General features: G+C 42.9%; 1 protein-coding gene across 6 annotated transcripts; it reads left to right on the top strand.

The window, feature by feature from the left end:
- The first annotated feature begins 3,227 nt into the window (after positions 1-3,227).
- Positions 3,228-15,497, top strand: LOC125159827 (spindlin-2). 6 transcript variants are annotated; one of them, XM_047848494.1, is made up of 4 exons: positions 3,228-3,592; positions 4,262-4,488; positions 6,514-6,589; positions 14,539-15,497. In XM_047848494.1, exons 1-4 carry the CDS (start codon positions 3,379-3,381, stop codon positions 15,315-15,317), a joined length of 1,296 nt encoding a protein of 431 aa, XP_047704450.1. In that variant the 5' UTR covers positions 3,228-3,378; the 3' UTR covers positions 15,318-15,497. The 6 variants fall into 6 exon arrangements, with proteins under 6 accessions (XP_047704450.1, XP_047704452.1, XP_047704453.1 ...); XM_047848496.1 differs by having other exon boundaries at positions 3,463-3,657; XM_047848497.1 differs by having other exon boundaries at positions 3,466-3,603.
- The last annotated feature ends 1,094 nt before the right edge of the window (positions 15,498-16,591 follow it).

Here is a 16,591-nt window from a genome sequence, read left to right as displayed (position 1 = left end):
AGTAGACCACTGACCAAATATCATAAATATGGAATAGTTCTTGATTTCTTCCAGACTGAGTTTATACCACAACTCCATGCAAATGCCATTATACATGCTTAGCTTGAAGAACTTAATTGGAATTTCCTTAAAAAAATAGATTTATTTATTTTTGAGAGACAGAGCACATGCAGGGAAGGGAAAGACAGGGAGGGAGACAGAAGATCTGAAGTGGGCTCCATGCTGACAGCAGAGAGCCCGAGGCTGAGCTCCAACTCACAAGCCATGAGATCATGACCTGAGCCAAAGTCAGATGCTCAATCAACTGAGCCACCCAGGTGCACCAGTTGGAATTTCTTAATACATGTATGGTTAAGTTAACATATGGATACTATAGAAAGTGTTGTGGAGTTCTGAATATTTTTGGGTTAATCTAAGGTGTAATAACTGTTTAAGAGGATAGGAAGCCTGAAATCTGTGTGCAATGGGAACTCAAAGGCAAATGGAAAGATATGGGGGTCACAAATAAGGCCGAGACTAAAGAGAAGATAGTATATAAGCAATATATCTGTCCTTAAAGCCTTTGTAGTTTGGAGAAGGAACAAGGTGGGATATGTAAAAACAGTTGGGAAAGTTTGTTCCTTGGTGGTATTTAAGGAGTCATTCTTGCACACTGCATATATTCTACTTGTAGTAATGCCAGAAAAAATAGTTTCTAAGACAACATTAAAGTCTTTCTGAAATGTGCCCAGTGGGGTCATTATCAAATTATTCTCTCTTTAACTTAATTCCCAAGAAGGTACAGAAGTTAGGACTTACTAGTTTTCCCAGAGTCAGAAAATTTGTTTTGAGAAGATTTTTGGTGATTTTTATGTACAATGTGAGCTTTGATGCCCTGGGACATTTAATGTATAAATCTAATCATACTGTTTACCCTTATTGGGTCAGACAATTCAAAATCAGGAATGTTAAAGGATAACTGTAAGGAGCCTGGTCCAAATTTCAGCAAAATATTTTTATAAATGAAACCCAAAGACAGCAAAAGTCACAAGGAATGGTGTAAATAACATACCCACAAGTTGAAATAATTTAGAAATAAAAATTTTGAAAGGGTGTAAGTTGTTATGAGCTAACCAAAGAAATCTGTGATTAATTGGAAGTGACTATCTAGGCATAGTAACAGAGAAACATAAATTTTAGAAGAGTAATAGAAGCTTTCAGATGGCCTTTCCAAATAATAGCCTGGAATTGCTATAGACATTGTTGATTACCCTGTCAATATCTATTTCAATCTTCCTCAATTGTGGAGTTCCTATGTCATTTTGGTGGGATTGACCCCACCTCCAACTTTAGGGATGACAATTAACATAAGCCAATTATTCAAATGGATCCACTTTGTTAATGTGATTGCTTTCCAAATAAGTATATACACTGGACCTGAGAAAGTGAATATGGTGTTATCTTTGTCCATATTACAAGATCAGGCAAAGGATCTATGCTGGTCCCAATCAAAGCAAAGCAAAATTTTGCTCAAAAGTTCTTGTAGAGGTTCTCTCTGTCATACATAAACATAAGGATGCTGATAGCCATATTGTAATATAAGCTTCATGATGAAACTGACATCAGAGAGAAAATAGAAGATACAGCAAAACTGATTTTGGATGCCATCATTGAGTGTATTCATTTTAGGATTGTATTAAAAAGGTAACAAAGAGGGGCGCTTGGGTGGCTCAGCATGTTAAGTGTCCAATTTCATCTCAGGTCATGATCTTATGGTTCACGAGTTCGAGCCCTGTATCTTGCTCTATGCTGACATCTCAGAGCCTGGAGCTTGCTTCAGATTCTGTCTCCCTTCTCTCTGCCCCTCCCATGAGCACACACTGTCTCTCTCTCTCTCTCTCTCTCTCAAAAATAAATAAACATTAAAAATACATAACAAAGAGGGGCTGCTTGGTGGCTCAGCTGGTTAAGTGTCCAACTCTTGCTTTTGGCTCAGGTCATGATCTCACAGTAGGTGGGATTGATCCCCACATTGGAGTTTGTGCTGACAGTGCAGAGCCTGCTTGAGATTCTCTCTCTCTCTCTCTCTGCTCCTCCCACACTTGTGTGTGCATTCCCTCTCTCACTCAAAATAAATAAATAAACTTAAATAAAAAGTAACAAAGACTCAGAGTCTTAAATCATGCAAATTTATTTTCTCGCAGTTCTAGAACTTATCAATCCAAGATCAAGATGTCCAAGATTTGAGGTTTCACTTCTTGGCTTCCACATGGCCATGTTCTCCCTTGTCTTTGCATGGTCTTTCTTACATGTGTGCCTGTGTTCTAATCTCCTATTTTTATAAAGACACCAGTTACATTGGATTAATGCCCACCCATGTGATACCATTTCACCTTAATTACTGCTGTACAGACCCTACCTCCAAATACATTAACATTTTCAGGTACTGTTAGGACATAAACATATTAATTTGGAAGAGAAGTAATTCAGCCCATGAGACTGGGCACAAAGAGTAAGCCTAATCTGATACTTATCAGATTTTTCAAATAATTGGCCAATAATTATGTTTATTTTGAATCGTTTTGAGATTTCTTTCCTCGGGCAAGTAGCTGATAACATCTTACCTGACATAGTACCATACCATTATTGATATTTTACAGAATTATAAGACATATTGAAACAATCTATAAACAACATAAGCAGATACAAACAAGATTCAAAATGAATAACACTTTGTGCAAAACTAGATAAGGTTATAGCTAACTGTAATCAAATTCGAGAAAAACTGGCTAGGTTTAAAATAAGCCACTATTTCTCCAAATACAGATCTCAAAATCTAAGATACTCACACCTGCTTTGGATAAATTCTTATTATGGAAATTTCTGCGGATATGCATAAATGGAGAATTATGTCTGTATGTTATGTGATTGCAGAGGTGTGTACTTCAGATTATATGTCTGGAGATATGATTATCTGTAAATACATAGAGAAGATGTGCATGTATATACATATCATAAATTTTCCTAGGAATATAAAGGATTTCTCTACTATGTGTGTTTTGGGTAAGGTATTTTTTCGTGAATTTGTGAATATGCAGAAAGTGTGAAGAATATGTGAAAAAAATGAAAAGGAATTCTAGCAGGAGAGATGAGAGGTGGAGCTAGAGAGCCTGAGATAGTGGGGTTACACAAGAAGAGGAAAGGCAAACCTAGAGGTCTCAAGGATCTGATTTTTGGAAAGAGGAGGAACAGCCTAGGAGTAGTTGATAGACTAGGAAGGCTGGTTGCCTAGTATTTAGCAGGAAGGGGAGGCCTCTTTACCGACAGGAAACTGAAAGTATACTCCTTTACAGAGAGAGGGAGGAGACTGCGGCAGCGGCAGCGGCTGGTGGGAGCCCGATGTGGCAGAGGGGCAGCCGCCGCCGACCGGGAGGCGGAGGGCCCGCGAAGCTCAGAGCTGGGGATACCGCCGCCATCCTCCTCGCCTACCCCACAGCCCTCCTAGACGCGCTCCCCGCCTACAGATCCACCCCTCCCAGCCCGTGCAAGCACCCGGCTCGTCGCCTGCTGATCCTCCTTCGACACAGGCTCACCGCGGAGGCAGCAGCGAGGTGTCCGATTTGGGCACGTGAGGCCCGCGACCCGGGGCGGCGGACGCCAGCTAGGGCAGGGCCATTGGTGGGCTCCAGGATGGGGAGGGGGGATGGGCTGGGCTCCTGCTGGAGATAGGGGGTGGAGGCGGGAGCTGGGTGAGGCTGGGGAGGGGAGTGCGATGGGAAATAGGAAAAGGGGGTGGCGTTAGGAGCCAGGCAAGAAATGAAGGTGAGCCTGGAGGAGTGAGGGTACCGGATGTCAGAAAGCGATTGTGGGTAGACAAGGGGCGTATGGGCAGCAGGCTGGGGTATCCAGGGCGGGAGGACAGTGAGTGCGTGCGGATCAAGGCGGTGAAGGAATAGATAGGCGCTTTGCAGGGCATTGAGAGTGGGCGCCAGGGACGGGTGGTGGAGGCAGTGGGCTCTGAACAAGGAGGTAGCCCGCCCCCTCCTGCAGAGTTCCTAACCCTGGCCAGCACCACTGCCGCTGCCGCCCTTTCCCGCAGTCTAAAGGAACCTAGGAGGGAGAGCACTTGCAGGCACACAGCCAGGATTTCCAGCACTGCTGCCAGGCTCATGGGGGAAAATTTAGGTTCTGACGCAGGGTACAGAGACACGTCGCCGTTGGGAGAACTTCACCTTATGGCATACTGAATGTTTCTCTCTTATCTTCTCTCCTCCCCCTGCAGGCATGAAGACCCCCAACACACAGGAGGCCGAAGGGCAACAAACCAGGGCAGCTTCGGGACGGGCTACTGGGTCCACAAACATGACGAAGAAAAAAACCTCCCAAAAGAAGCAGAGAGGCAGACCTTCATCCCAGTCCCGCAGGAACATCGTGGGCTGCAGAATTTCACATGGATGGAAGGAAGGTGATGAGCCCATCACCCAGTGGAAAGGAACCGTTCTGGATCAGGTGCCTATAAATCCCTCTCTTTATCTGGTGAAATATGATGGAATTGACTGTGTCTATGGACTGGAACTTCACAGAGATGAAAGAGTTTTGTCTCTTAAAATTCTTTCCGATAGGGTGGCATCATCTCAGGTCGGTGATGCCAACCTTGCAAACACCATAATTGGTAAAGCTGTGGAACATATGTTTGAGGGTGAGCATGGTTCTAAGGATGAATGGAGGGGAATGGTCTTAGCCCAAGCACCTATCATGAAAGCCTGGTTTTATATTACCTATGAGAAAGATCCTGTCTTATACATGTACCAGCTTCTAGATGATTATAAAGAAGGAGACCTCCGTATCATGCCAGAGTCCAGTGAGTCTCCTCCAGCAGAGAGGGAGACAGGAGGAGTTGTAGATGGCCTGATAGGTAAACATGTGGAATATACCAAAGAAGATGGCTCCAAACGGATTGGCATGGTCATTCACCAAGTGGAAGCCAAACCCTCTGTGTATTTCATCAAGTTTGATGATGATTTCCATATCTATGTCTATGATTTGGTGAAAAAGTCCTAACTGTTAGGGTAAACTTTGCCACATTTGTGAGAACAAATGTATACTTTGTAGACGTGCAAAACAATGTTGCTTTTCAGTGTATTGAAAGCTTAAGGGTCCCTGTTAATTCAACATCTTTGCCAGCATAACTGTTGTTTTTTTTTTTTTTTTTTTGAAAATACAAATTTATGTGGACATGACATGCTGTGTGTAAGGACTTTGTCATGTTGAAAAGATTGGGTGTGTTTGGTGGATGGGGCATGAAAGGAAGGGACAGCTGTAAATGCAGGCTGTGAATAAAGTTCAGCTAGTATCATAATCAGTCATCTAAAAATGGAATAGGACTTAGCTGGTCTGGTCTAGAGAGGGGGGAGGAGAAGGAACTAGAGATGGGCTGTAGAGGGAGGGAGAAGGGGAGGTGACTGCTTAGGAAGAGGCTCCCTGGAGGAGGGATGGCCTAAGAGAGAGAGGCACCCAACTAGGAGGGAGTAGAGAATAACAGAGAGAGAGTGAGATCTTGGGGCTTAGAGGAAAACAATCAGAATGCCTTGAGTAGAGGGGGTCTCAAAGTAGCTTAGAAGAGGTCCAGAGCAAGGGGCAGGGGGAGAGAAAGTTGGCAGGAATCTGGAGGGTACTCAAACGGAGGGTCTGCACATGAGTAAGGAGTCAGAAGGGGAGGAACACTGAGGAAGGAAGAATTCCAAGCAGAAAGATTGACAGAGGAAGTGAGAATGCAGAAAAGGAGGTGTGGGGAATGGGGCCCAGGAGACATGGGAAAGCCCAGGAAAAAGTTGGACTTCTGGCAGTATCCACATTGCCTTCCCCTGGCTCTGTGCAGAAAAGATGTAACAGCTGTCAAAGAAGCCAAATGGGTTGGAAGTTCCCTAGAATGGCATTTTGACAGGGATGACTTGAGTTAAGTAGGAGCCAACTTTATACCTAAAAGGCTTTTCTTATTTCAGGGAGCTCATGCCACACCTGCCGAGCAGAACCCAAACCCTCGGCTTAAACACACTGACCTGACACCCCATGAGCTGGGGGCTGTAAGCAGTCTCCTCACTTTTCCCAGAGGACCAGGTGCAGTAATCTTGGACCCGGAGGTCTTGGTTCATTTCCCTTACACTGGATAAACAATTCTTGTGGGGCGTAGGTAAGCGGAGTGCTCAGGACTTAAGAGATGTGCCTCCTTGCATTTGGAAAGTATTTTATCCAAAAAAAATTAGAACCTTACTGAAGTCAGGTACAGGAGTCCCCTCACTGATCTTTCTCCTACTGGACTGTGCCTTGCCTCCTTAGAGAGGAGGGGCATCAGAGGATTGAGCCTAATGTTTATCTCAGGACATGGGGAGTACTTGACAGTCCATGCCTAGCTCAGCAGCTGCCTGAAACCACAGGTGGTTCCACCCAATGCTTCACTGAATGGAGGTCTGCTGCCTCTGGAGTCCCTATTCAGGCTATACCGTGACAAAGCTGGTGGCTACTGACCCTTCACAGGTACCTCCTGACCAGCCTTGCCCACCTCAAGCACACAGGGAAGCTGTGATGGAAGTTTGTGCAGCTCTGTTTCCAGGTGAGATGGATGGCATGGGGCAGTCGGGCCGGGAGTTGTGACTTTGTATAACTAACTCTTTCAACTGTATAATGCCACATAGAGGGGCGGTGGTTGGTGGGGAGAGGGTGCAGTGACCCCAATAAAGTCCCTCAGGGGTATGGCGCTCTAGCACATGGGTCTGTGTCCTTCTCTTTTTCTCCCCCTTGTCTTTCTCCAGTCATGTTGTGGAAGTTTCCTTGAAAACCTTCTTTCTGATTTCCCCACCCTACGCTTCACTAAGATATGCCCCTGCCCTCAAACAAAGAGTTAAGGTGAGCTCACTGCTCAGTCTTCCCTAACTCCATACATTGGGGGGTGGGGAGGGAGGGCCAGGTGGTGGCAGGGAGCTTCTAGAATTTGAAAAAAAGTGGTAATTCTAGTTCATTCTTTACACCCAACATGACCTGAAACTGTTTGCCTGAAGAATCACACAAGGCAAGCCCACCTTGCAGGGACTGGTTTTCTTTCATCACACAATTTAGTCTAGCAAACACCTGCAGGCCACCCATGGGCCAATTTCAGTCAGGGGTCATGCTTTCTTCGATCCTGGTGTTTTCCATTTTTAAATTAGTTACTTAGACATTTGGGAGATTTCGCATTACAAAAATCCATATTTCTGGCCCACCTCAAAACAAAATAAAACAAAACAATAAACTGAGAATTAACATTCCACATTCCAACAAGGATACAAGCATCTGGGTCTGAGGAAGGGCTTTGCCCATTTTAGACTCTGAATGCTCTCTCAAACTAGCCATACCCCCAGCTGGCCTGATTCACTCACTGGAATAAAATTCCCAGTTGTCCCCTGAAGGCATTTGCATTTGTAGCTTTGGGGCTAGACCCAGAGGAAACTGCCTAGCCCCACTTTTGGTGTAAGCTCACCCCATTTGCTTTTTTTTATTACATTTTTTAATGTTTATTTATTTTTGGGAGACAGAGAGACAGAGTGCAAGCAGGGGAGGGGGAGAGAGAGAGAGAGACACATAATCTGAAGTAGGCTCCAGGCTCTGATCTGTCAGCACAGAGCCCAACACGGGGCTCGAACCCACAAAGTGCAGGATCATGACCTGGGCTGAAGTCGGACACTTAGCCAACTCAGCCACCCAGGCACCCCCCAGTTGTTTTTAATTCATTTGCTTTATCTTCATCCCACCAATACTTTAGGTAGCCTCTGTGCCAGGCAGTCTTCAGGCTCAGGTACTGGTGATATGGTAATGAACAAAATAAATGAAACAATCTTACTCTGGTGGAGCTTTCATTTTAGTGCGGGAGACAGACAGTAGCCAAGGTACAATAAGTGAAATGTAAAGTATTGTCAAAGTGGTAAGTGTGAAGAAAGGAAAAATAAACCAAGGGATGATGGGGAATTGGAATTCCAGGTGTGAGGCTGAAATTGGATAGATAGAGTCCAGGGAAGGGCTCACTGAGAACATTACTTTTGAGTAAGGACCTGAAGGCAGTGACAGGACCAGTCCTGTGGCTATCTGGGGAAGGAGCATTCCAGGTAAGAGGGACAGCAGGGCAGGAGTAAGCCTGACATAGTCAAGGAACACCGAGGATAACAGCGTGGCTGGAGCTGAGAGAGTAAGGTAGAAAATATCAGGAAAGTGAGTTGAGAGAAATGATGGGGATCTGGCAGAAGCTGATAGCTTAGAGCCTTGGAAGTCCTAGAATGGAATTTGGTTTTTACACTGAAATTGATGGGGATCCATTGAGTATTTTCAGCATAGGTAGGGCATGATTCCCTCATATTCTAATAGGATCACTTGCAACTTTGGAGAGTGTCTCTGTTGGGTACGTGGGTGGAAAAAGGGAATTTATTCAGGACTATTCCCATATTCCAGTAACAGGTAATGGTGGGTTAAATTCATCTGACAGCAGTGGTATGATGAAATTGATTTGAATTCTAGGTACATTTTGAAGCATAGCTCTCATGATTTTCCCTTAGAGAAGATATCTTGTGGAAGGAAATGTAGGAGGGGTCAATGACAACACTAAATTCCAGACTTTCTGATATCTTTGAGCCAAATAACATCTCAAACAATACAACAACAACAACAACAACAACAACAACAAAGGACGCATTTGGGCTCTTACTGCCTAGGGTTGGTTGTATGATGCTGACGTAGTGAAGTCATGGAGAATGAGAAACTAAGGACAAAAACTTACGTAAATTTTTACTCTCAGCTTTACCCCCTTAGAATGTTTTCTAGTTCTTCTATTGGAACCAAGTGAAAACTAAATGATGCTATCATCGTAATGGACAGCAGGTACCCAGATTTTGTCATGAATTTAAAACAGTACAGGATTTAACATAATTGGGTGTAAAAGGAGGCAGGATTTTGACAGGTCTTGTCCTGTGTCTGGGTAAAGGACAGATACCTATGCTCACATAGAATGATTCAAAATGCATTGTGCATGTCATATTCCATTCCCCATTTCCCAAGCCTAAGTGTTCTTTCTGAGTATAAGTTTAAAATGGAAGTGGGTATAGTATAATGAGTTATTAGTGACGAGATCACACAATCAGTCTTGGATTTTGCATGCATTACTACTAAAGGGATATGGTCAGAATTTCCCAAACCTTTTCCCCATGTCCTTCCTGGAGACAATTGCAAAGTAACACTTTGGAATACCAAAAGTTCTTTTCTGCCTTAGAGATGACAATACATTTCCTAATAACTAATTTCCTGTATTTATTTTTTTAATTAAATTCAAGTGTATTTATATTAGAGAATTAATGCTATGTCCTGGCATACTCCTCATGGTTATTCCTTCCCTTCCAGATTAAAATTGTGCCACAGCTCAAAATAATGTTTGGTTGAGGTTTTAGAATACTGATAAATAAAACCTTTTTTCTTTTTGCAAGTTTGTAACCATTTGAGGGACAAGCACAATAATTACACAAATTGACCTCAAAATATCTCTTTTATAATTGATAAAAGCTGGATTGGTGGACATGCTTAGCTATGAGGCCACAAGGATTACCTCATACTTCACCTACTCACGGGCAAAGCTGGATAACTGCAAGTCTCCCTGATAGAAAAACAGGTGCCCCTAGCCTGCAAACATTATTGTATGTTTGAGAATAAATTTTATTGCATCTTCTATAATATTTTTAAAGTTTACTTATTTATTTAGAGAGCACATGAGCAGGGAATGGGTAGAAAGAGAGAGGGAGAGAATCCCTAGCAGGCTCCATGCTGTCAGTGCACAGCCCAACATGGGGCTCAATCTCAGGAACCATAAGATCACGACCTGAACCAAAATCAAAAGTGGAATGCTCAACTGACTGAGCCACCCATCCCTGGATTGCATCTTCTGCCTAAAAGAGATAAATCCAAGAGACAACTCAATTCTCACCTGTCCAACTCTTAGCAATCTCACCAATTAAAGAAGTCATTGGGAGATATGAAGCCAGGGAAATGAGGGTCTTATTTGACAACTATTATACATAATCATTGATAGAAGAATCAAAATGAAATGTCTCTTTTTTTAAATAAAAAATGCTTATTGAAGTACATTATTGATACATTGTATTAATTTCAGGTATACAACATAATAATTTGATATTTGTATATATTATGAAATGATTACCATAGTTACAAAAATTTTTTTTGTTGTGATGAGAACTTTTAAGATCTATTCTTTTAGCAGCTTTTAAATATGCAATGTAGTACATTAACTATAGTCACCTTGGTGCATATTACATCCCCATGACTTATTTATTTTATAACTGGAAGTTTGTACATTTCACCCATTTTGCCCATAATTTCTTTACTTTGTGCAGTTAATATGTTGTAGAACATACTGAACATAATTTTCAATGGGTTATGGTTTAGGGGATTAATATTTTCTGTGTGACTTTAATGTCCTTTTAAAGATCAATTTGAGAGACTTCTGAGGTAAACTGTGAATTGCCTAACTAATTAAAGAACTAACAGCAGATATTGAAGGAGGGCCCTCACAAAGTATGGGTATGACTTCTCTGACTCTACTATAATCATCCTGTCTCCATCATGAAGGGAGAGAACTGCACCACTGGTTGTCCACAGGAGTGCCTAATTAACCCACTGGCTTAAAAGAGACTAAAATGTGGATAGAGGAATACTCTTATCATTAAAATCATTTTAAAATGTTAGCTAAAATATGACAGATCACCTTTTCAATGTATAGCTGAGCTTTAAAGATTGTGAGGAAAATACCCAGGGTCCAACAATGAACAGAGAACTGAAAAAAGCAGTAAACACATGACCTGATACTTTGACAGCATGGAGGGAAAAGGGCATCGTCTCAGTAATTAAAAATTATAGAAAAGAAGTTCTTACCCCTGATTAAATTGTGTATGGAGAGCTAAGGTCTCCTTGTCTTTCTTTCAGTTCTTCATATAATAGCCAGTGATCTTTTAAAAATATAAATGAGATTATATCACTGTCCTCCTTAAAACTCTCCAAAGGCTTCCTATTACAGTTGATATCCAATCCAATCTTCTTGTTTTACCCTGTAATCCCTAGATAATGCATTCTCAACTAGGATAATATTGCCCCCAAGGGGGAGGAAATTGATCCCTGGTGTGGTGGGAGGTGAAAAAAAAAAAATCTTACCTGTTACAAAGGTTTGTGATCCTCCAAAGCTCAACTGTATGACAAAATCTTATTTTTAGAATTACTCTCATTGAGTTTTCTTGGATATTCCATGAGCAACACTGATATTGAGTTAATGGAAAATATACAAAATGTATACAAGATCAGTGTTAAAAAACCATAGCAAATAGGTGGCTCTGATTGGAACACTTTCAATCCATTGCTTATTCCTGAAGTCATATCATGAGAAGTGGCCTATGTGTGCCTATTGGCTGTCCTTGACTATCTTTACATTTTGTCCTCCATGCCCTTGTGTGTATTTTGTGCTTTGTGAATTAAAACAACATATATTTAATTCTACAGTAGTTATCCAACTCATTATTTATGCCAAATGATGCAAAGGAAAAAAAATGTCAGTGACATATTAATAAATAGCAGCTAGTTAAAACATCAAGTTAAAGTTAAAAGTTGAGTTTACTAAAAATAACCGTTAAAAATTATTTTTTCAATTGTTTTGCTTTTGTTGGAAAAAGTTTTCAAATTATTTTAAAAGCAGGATATACTGATATGTATATAAATTTCTAATTTGCATTTGTAAATTGTATACATTATCATTTACATAGGTAAATAAATTTCATTAAAAATCGCTCAACAAATACAGTTAAGTTAGATGTTAGTAATTTCCTAATTTTTAATTTAACTTCTATCTTCAAATTTTAGTTATTCTTAACCTTACATCAAGCTTGCTATTACACATACATTTATTAAGCAAATACTTTGCAATTTAAGATAACCTTGAATTTCAAGTAATAGTAAGCACAGACTCAAATTGCTTTAACTACAAAAAAAGTTTTCTATCTCATAACTTCAAGCCCGAAGTAGGACTCCAGAAATGGGTATGATTAGCAGCTAAATGAAATGATCAAAGGGCCCTGGGTATTCCCATTCCCCCTTTGCTATCTTCACAATGCTAGTTTTGCTCACAGGCTGGTTACAGAGATTCCAAGGGTTATATATGACATAGCATCCTAATTTGCATAAGCACTAAATGTGAAACTCTTTTCTCATGCTCAGTGACAATATGTTAATGTTCTCTCATACTTTGATTGTTGAGTCAAGATTTTTATCCATTTTATTTTCCCTTTTAGGAATTATTTTATTGTTTTCAGCTTATTCTGTTAACATTCAGCACATCACCTGATTCAGTAACTATTCACTTGACTATTAACCATTCATATTGTTTACTGCTCTTTGGATTGTTCATTTGCATTTTCTAATGTTTTATTTTGCTTCATTTAAGATGTAAAATGAAATATTGATATGGGAATAAATTTACTGTAAATTTCCCCAAATATTTAAACAATTATTCCAGCATCCCTTAAAGAATACCCGTTCTTTCCTAACTGAATTGTAAAATGATCAATTTACCTAATTATTGTTTTCTAAAGTTATGTTTTCCAAAGCTCTCCTTTCTGATTAGTAGATCACATTACTAGTTATGGTGGAAACATTAGACTAAATGTACAGTAATGAGAGAAAAGTTAACTTGTGGTTACTGTAAAACTGAGTTTTATGGAATGATGACTAGACATGTAATAAGGGCTCAATAAATCTTTGTCGAATGTACAGGAGAAATAATGGTTTCAAAAATAACTAATGTCTTGAGAGAATGTTTACACCTTATGGAAAGAGCAGGACGTGAAATTGCATATATGAAATTATCCCAGTTTTGTAAGAGCACAGAAAAATGGCCAAAAAAATGACTATTAAGATTTTTCTGTGAGCCCTGGTGAATGGGAGCTGGAATGAACTGCATTTGATTATTTTCTTCATATCAATTTTCTGAAATGTACACAGTGTTAAAATCGTGCAAAAAAATTGCAATACAGTAATAGAAAAAAAGAAATAAAAGAAAAAGGGAGAAAACTTTCTAAGAAGTAAAGTCCAGGAAAGAGCAGTCAGAAAAAAATTACACAGAGATTGTGTCAAGATGGCAGACTGAGCACTATCACACTTCTCTCTTCCCATCACAAATCCTTGTAAATTATTTAAAAAGGCATATTTTGTATAAAGATTAACTACAATAAGGGCTCTAGGATTAAGAAAAGACTAATTCCTGGAAGAAGATACCAGATGGGGCAGGTCAGAGGAGGCAGGGGGACTGAGAGGGTGAAACTGGAGGTAAGAACAAAACTAAATAGTCCAGATCAGGGGAGGAAGAAAGACAAGGGGCAATGGGGGAAGGGCAGAAAGTTGAGGACTCCCCTACTCCTTCTTTCGGAAAGGGGCAGGAACTTGAGACCCAGAGCAACTTCCAGGCACAAGGTGGTGGGCTTAAGAGCTGGGGGAAGGGGGTGGGCAAGCAGTGTTTGGCAGGAAGGGGAGGCCTCTCTCCTGGCAGGAAGCTGCGCTACGGCAAGAGGGAGGAGACTGCGGCGGCGGCAGCGGCTGGTGGGAGCCCGATGTGGCAGAGGGGCAGCCGCCGCCGACCGGGAGGCGGAGGGCCCGCGAAGCTCAGAGCTGGGGATACCGCCGCCATCCTCCTCGCCTACCCCACAGCCCTCCTAGACGCGCTCCCCGCCTACAGATCCACCCCTCCCAGCCCGTGCAAGCACCCGGCTCGTCGCCTGCTGATCCTCCTTCGACACAGGCTCACCGCGGAGGCAGCAGCGAGGTGTCCGATTTGGGCACGTGAGGCCCGCGACCCGGGGCGGCGGACGCCAGCTAGGGCAGGGCCATTGGTGGGCTCCAGGATGGGGAGGGGGGATGGGCTGGGCTCCTGCTGGAGATAGGGGGTGGAGGCGGGAGCTGGGTGAGGCTGGGGAGGGGAGTGCGATGGGAAATAGGAAAAGGGGGTGGCGTTAGGAGCCAGGCAAGAAATGAAGGTGAGCCTGGAGGAGTGAGGGTACCGGATGTCAGAAAGCGATTGTGGGTAGACAAGGGGCGTATGGGCAGCAGGCTGGGGTATCCAGGGCGGGAGGACAGTGAGTGCGTGCGGATCAAGGCGGTGAAGGAATAGATAGGCGCTTTGCAGGGCATTGAGAGTGGGCGCCAGGGACGGGTGGTGGAGGCAGTGGGCTCTGAACAAGGAGGTAGCCCGCCCCCTCCTGCAGAGTTCCTAACCCTGGCCAGCACCACTGCCGCTGCCGCCCTTTCCCGCAGTCTAAAGGAACCTAGGAGGGAGAGCACTTGCAGGCACACAGCCAGGATTTCCAGCACTGCTGCCAGGCTCATGGGGGAAAATTTAGGTTCTGACGCAGGGTACAGAGACACGTCGCCGTTGGGAGAACTTCACCTTATGGCATACTGAATGTTTCTCTCTTATCTTCTCTCCTCCCCCTGCAGGCATGAAGACCCCCAACACACAGGAGGCCGAAGGGCAACAAACCAGGGCAGCTTCGGGACGGGCTACTGGGTCCACAAACATGACGAAGAAAAAAACCTCCCAAAAGAAGCAGAGAGGCAGACCTTCATCCCAGTCCCGCAGGAACATCGTGGGCTGCAGAATTTCACATGGATGGAAGGAAGGTGATGAGCCCATCACCCAGTGGAAAGGAACCGTTCTGGATCAGGTGCCTATAAATCCCTCTCTTTATCTGGTGAAATATGATGGAATTGACTGTGTCTATGGACTGGAACTTCACAGAGATGAAAGAGTTTTGTCTCTTAAAATTCTTTCCGATAGGGTGGCATCATCTCAGGTCGGTGATGCCAACCTTGCAAACACCATAATTGGTAAAGCTGTGGAACATATGTTTGAGGGTGAGCATGGTTCTAAGGATGAATGGAGGGGAATGGTCTTAGCCCAAGCACCTATCATGAAAGCCTGGTTTTATATTACCTATGAGAAAGATCCTGTCTTATACATGTACCAGCTTCTAGATGATTATAAAGAAGGAGACCTCCGTATCATGCCAGAGTCCAGTGAGTCTCCTCCAGCAGAGAGGGAGACAGGAGGAGTTGTAGATGGCCTGATAGGTAAACATGTGGAATATACCAAAGAAGATGGCTCCAAACGGATTGGCATGGTCATTCACCAAGTGGAAGCCAAACCCTCTGTGTATTTCATCAAGTTTGATGATGATTTCCATATCTATGTCTATGATTTGGTGAAAAAGTCCTAACTGTTAGGGTAAACTTTGCCACATTTGTGAGAACAAATGTATACTTTGTAGACGTGCAAAACAATGTTGCTTTTCAGTGTATTGAAAGCTTAAGGGTCCCTGTTAATTCAACATCTTTGCCAGCATAACTGTTGTTTTTTTTTTTTTTTTTTTTGAAAATACAAATTTATGTGGACATGACATGCTGTGTGTAAGGACTTTGTCATGTTGAAAAGATTGGGTGTGTTTGGTGGATGGGGCATGAAAGGAAGGGACAGCTGTAAATGCAGGCTGTGAATAAAGTTCAGCTAGTATCATAATCAGTCATCTAAAAATGGAATAGGACTTAGCTGGTCTGGTCTAGAGAGGGGGGAGGAGAAGGAACTAGAGATGGGCTGTAGAGGGAGGGAGAAGGGGAGGTGACTGCTTAGGAAGAGGCTCCCTGGAGGAGGGATGGCCTAAGAGAGAGAGGCACCCAACTAGGAGGGAGTAGAGAATAACAGAGAGAGAGTGAGATCTTGGGGCTTAGAGGAAAACAATCAGAATGCCTTGAGTAGAGGGGGTCTCAAAGTAGCTTAGAAGAGGTCCAGAGCAAGGGGCAGGGGGAGAGAAAGTTGGCAGGAATCTGGAGGGTACTCAAACGGAGGGTCTGCACATGAGTAAGGAGTCAGAAGGGGAGGAACACTGAGGAAGGAAGAATTCCAAGCAGAAAGATTGACAGAGGAAGTGAGAATGCAGAAAAGGAGGTGTGGGGAATGGGGCCCAGGAGACATGGGAAAGCCCAGGAAAAAGTTGGACTTCTGGCAGTATCCACATTGCCTTCCCCTGGCTCTGTGCAGAAAAGATGTAACAGCTGTCAAAGAAGCCAAATGGGTTGGAAGTTCCCTAGAATGGCATTTTGACAGGGATGACTTGAGTTAAGTAGGAGCCAACTTTATACCTAAAAGGCTTTTCTTATTTCAGGGAGCTCATGCCACACCTGCCGAGCAGAACCCAAACCCTCGGCTTAAACACACTGACCTGACACCCCATGAGCTGGGGGCTGTAAGCAGTCTCCTCACTTTTCCCAGAGGACCAGGTGCAGTAATCTTGGACCCGGAGGTCTTGGTTCATTTCCCTTACACTGGATAAACAATTCTTGTGGGGCGTAGGTAAGCGGAGTGCTCAGGACTTAAGAGATGTGCCTCCTTGCATTTGGAAAGTATTTTATCCAAAAAAAATTAGAACCTTACTGAAGTCAGGTACAGGAGTCCCCTCACTGATCTTTCTCCTACTGGACTGTGCCTTGCCTCCTT

Source organism: Prionailurus viverrinus, unplaced genomic scaffold (assembly GCF_022837055.1).
Source record: "Prionailurus viverrinus isolate Anna unplaced genomic scaffold, UM_Priviv_1.0 scaffold_64, whole genome shotgun sequence".
Classification (NCBI taxonomy): domain Eukaryota; kingdom Metazoa; phylum Chordata; class Mammalia; order Carnivora; family Felidae; genus Prionailurus; species Prionailurus viverrinus.
The sequence above is the reverse complement of the archived record's forward strand: the minus strand, read 5'-3'. Positions and strand labels throughout refer to the sequence as shown.

Coding starts and splice junctions, on each gene's coding strand:
- LOC125159827 (XM_047848494.1), top strand. CDS start 3,379: ATGTGGCAGAGGGGCAGCCGCCGCCGACCGGGAGGCGGAGGGCCCGCG. Junction 3,593..4,261: donor CGCGGAGGCAGCAGCGAGGT/GTCCGATTTGGG, acceptor CTCCCCCTGCAG/GCATGAAGACCCCCAACACA. Junction 6,590..14,538: donor TTGTGCAGCTCTGTTTCCAG/GTGAGATGGATG, acceptor CTCCCCCTGCAG/GCATGAAGACCCCCAACACA.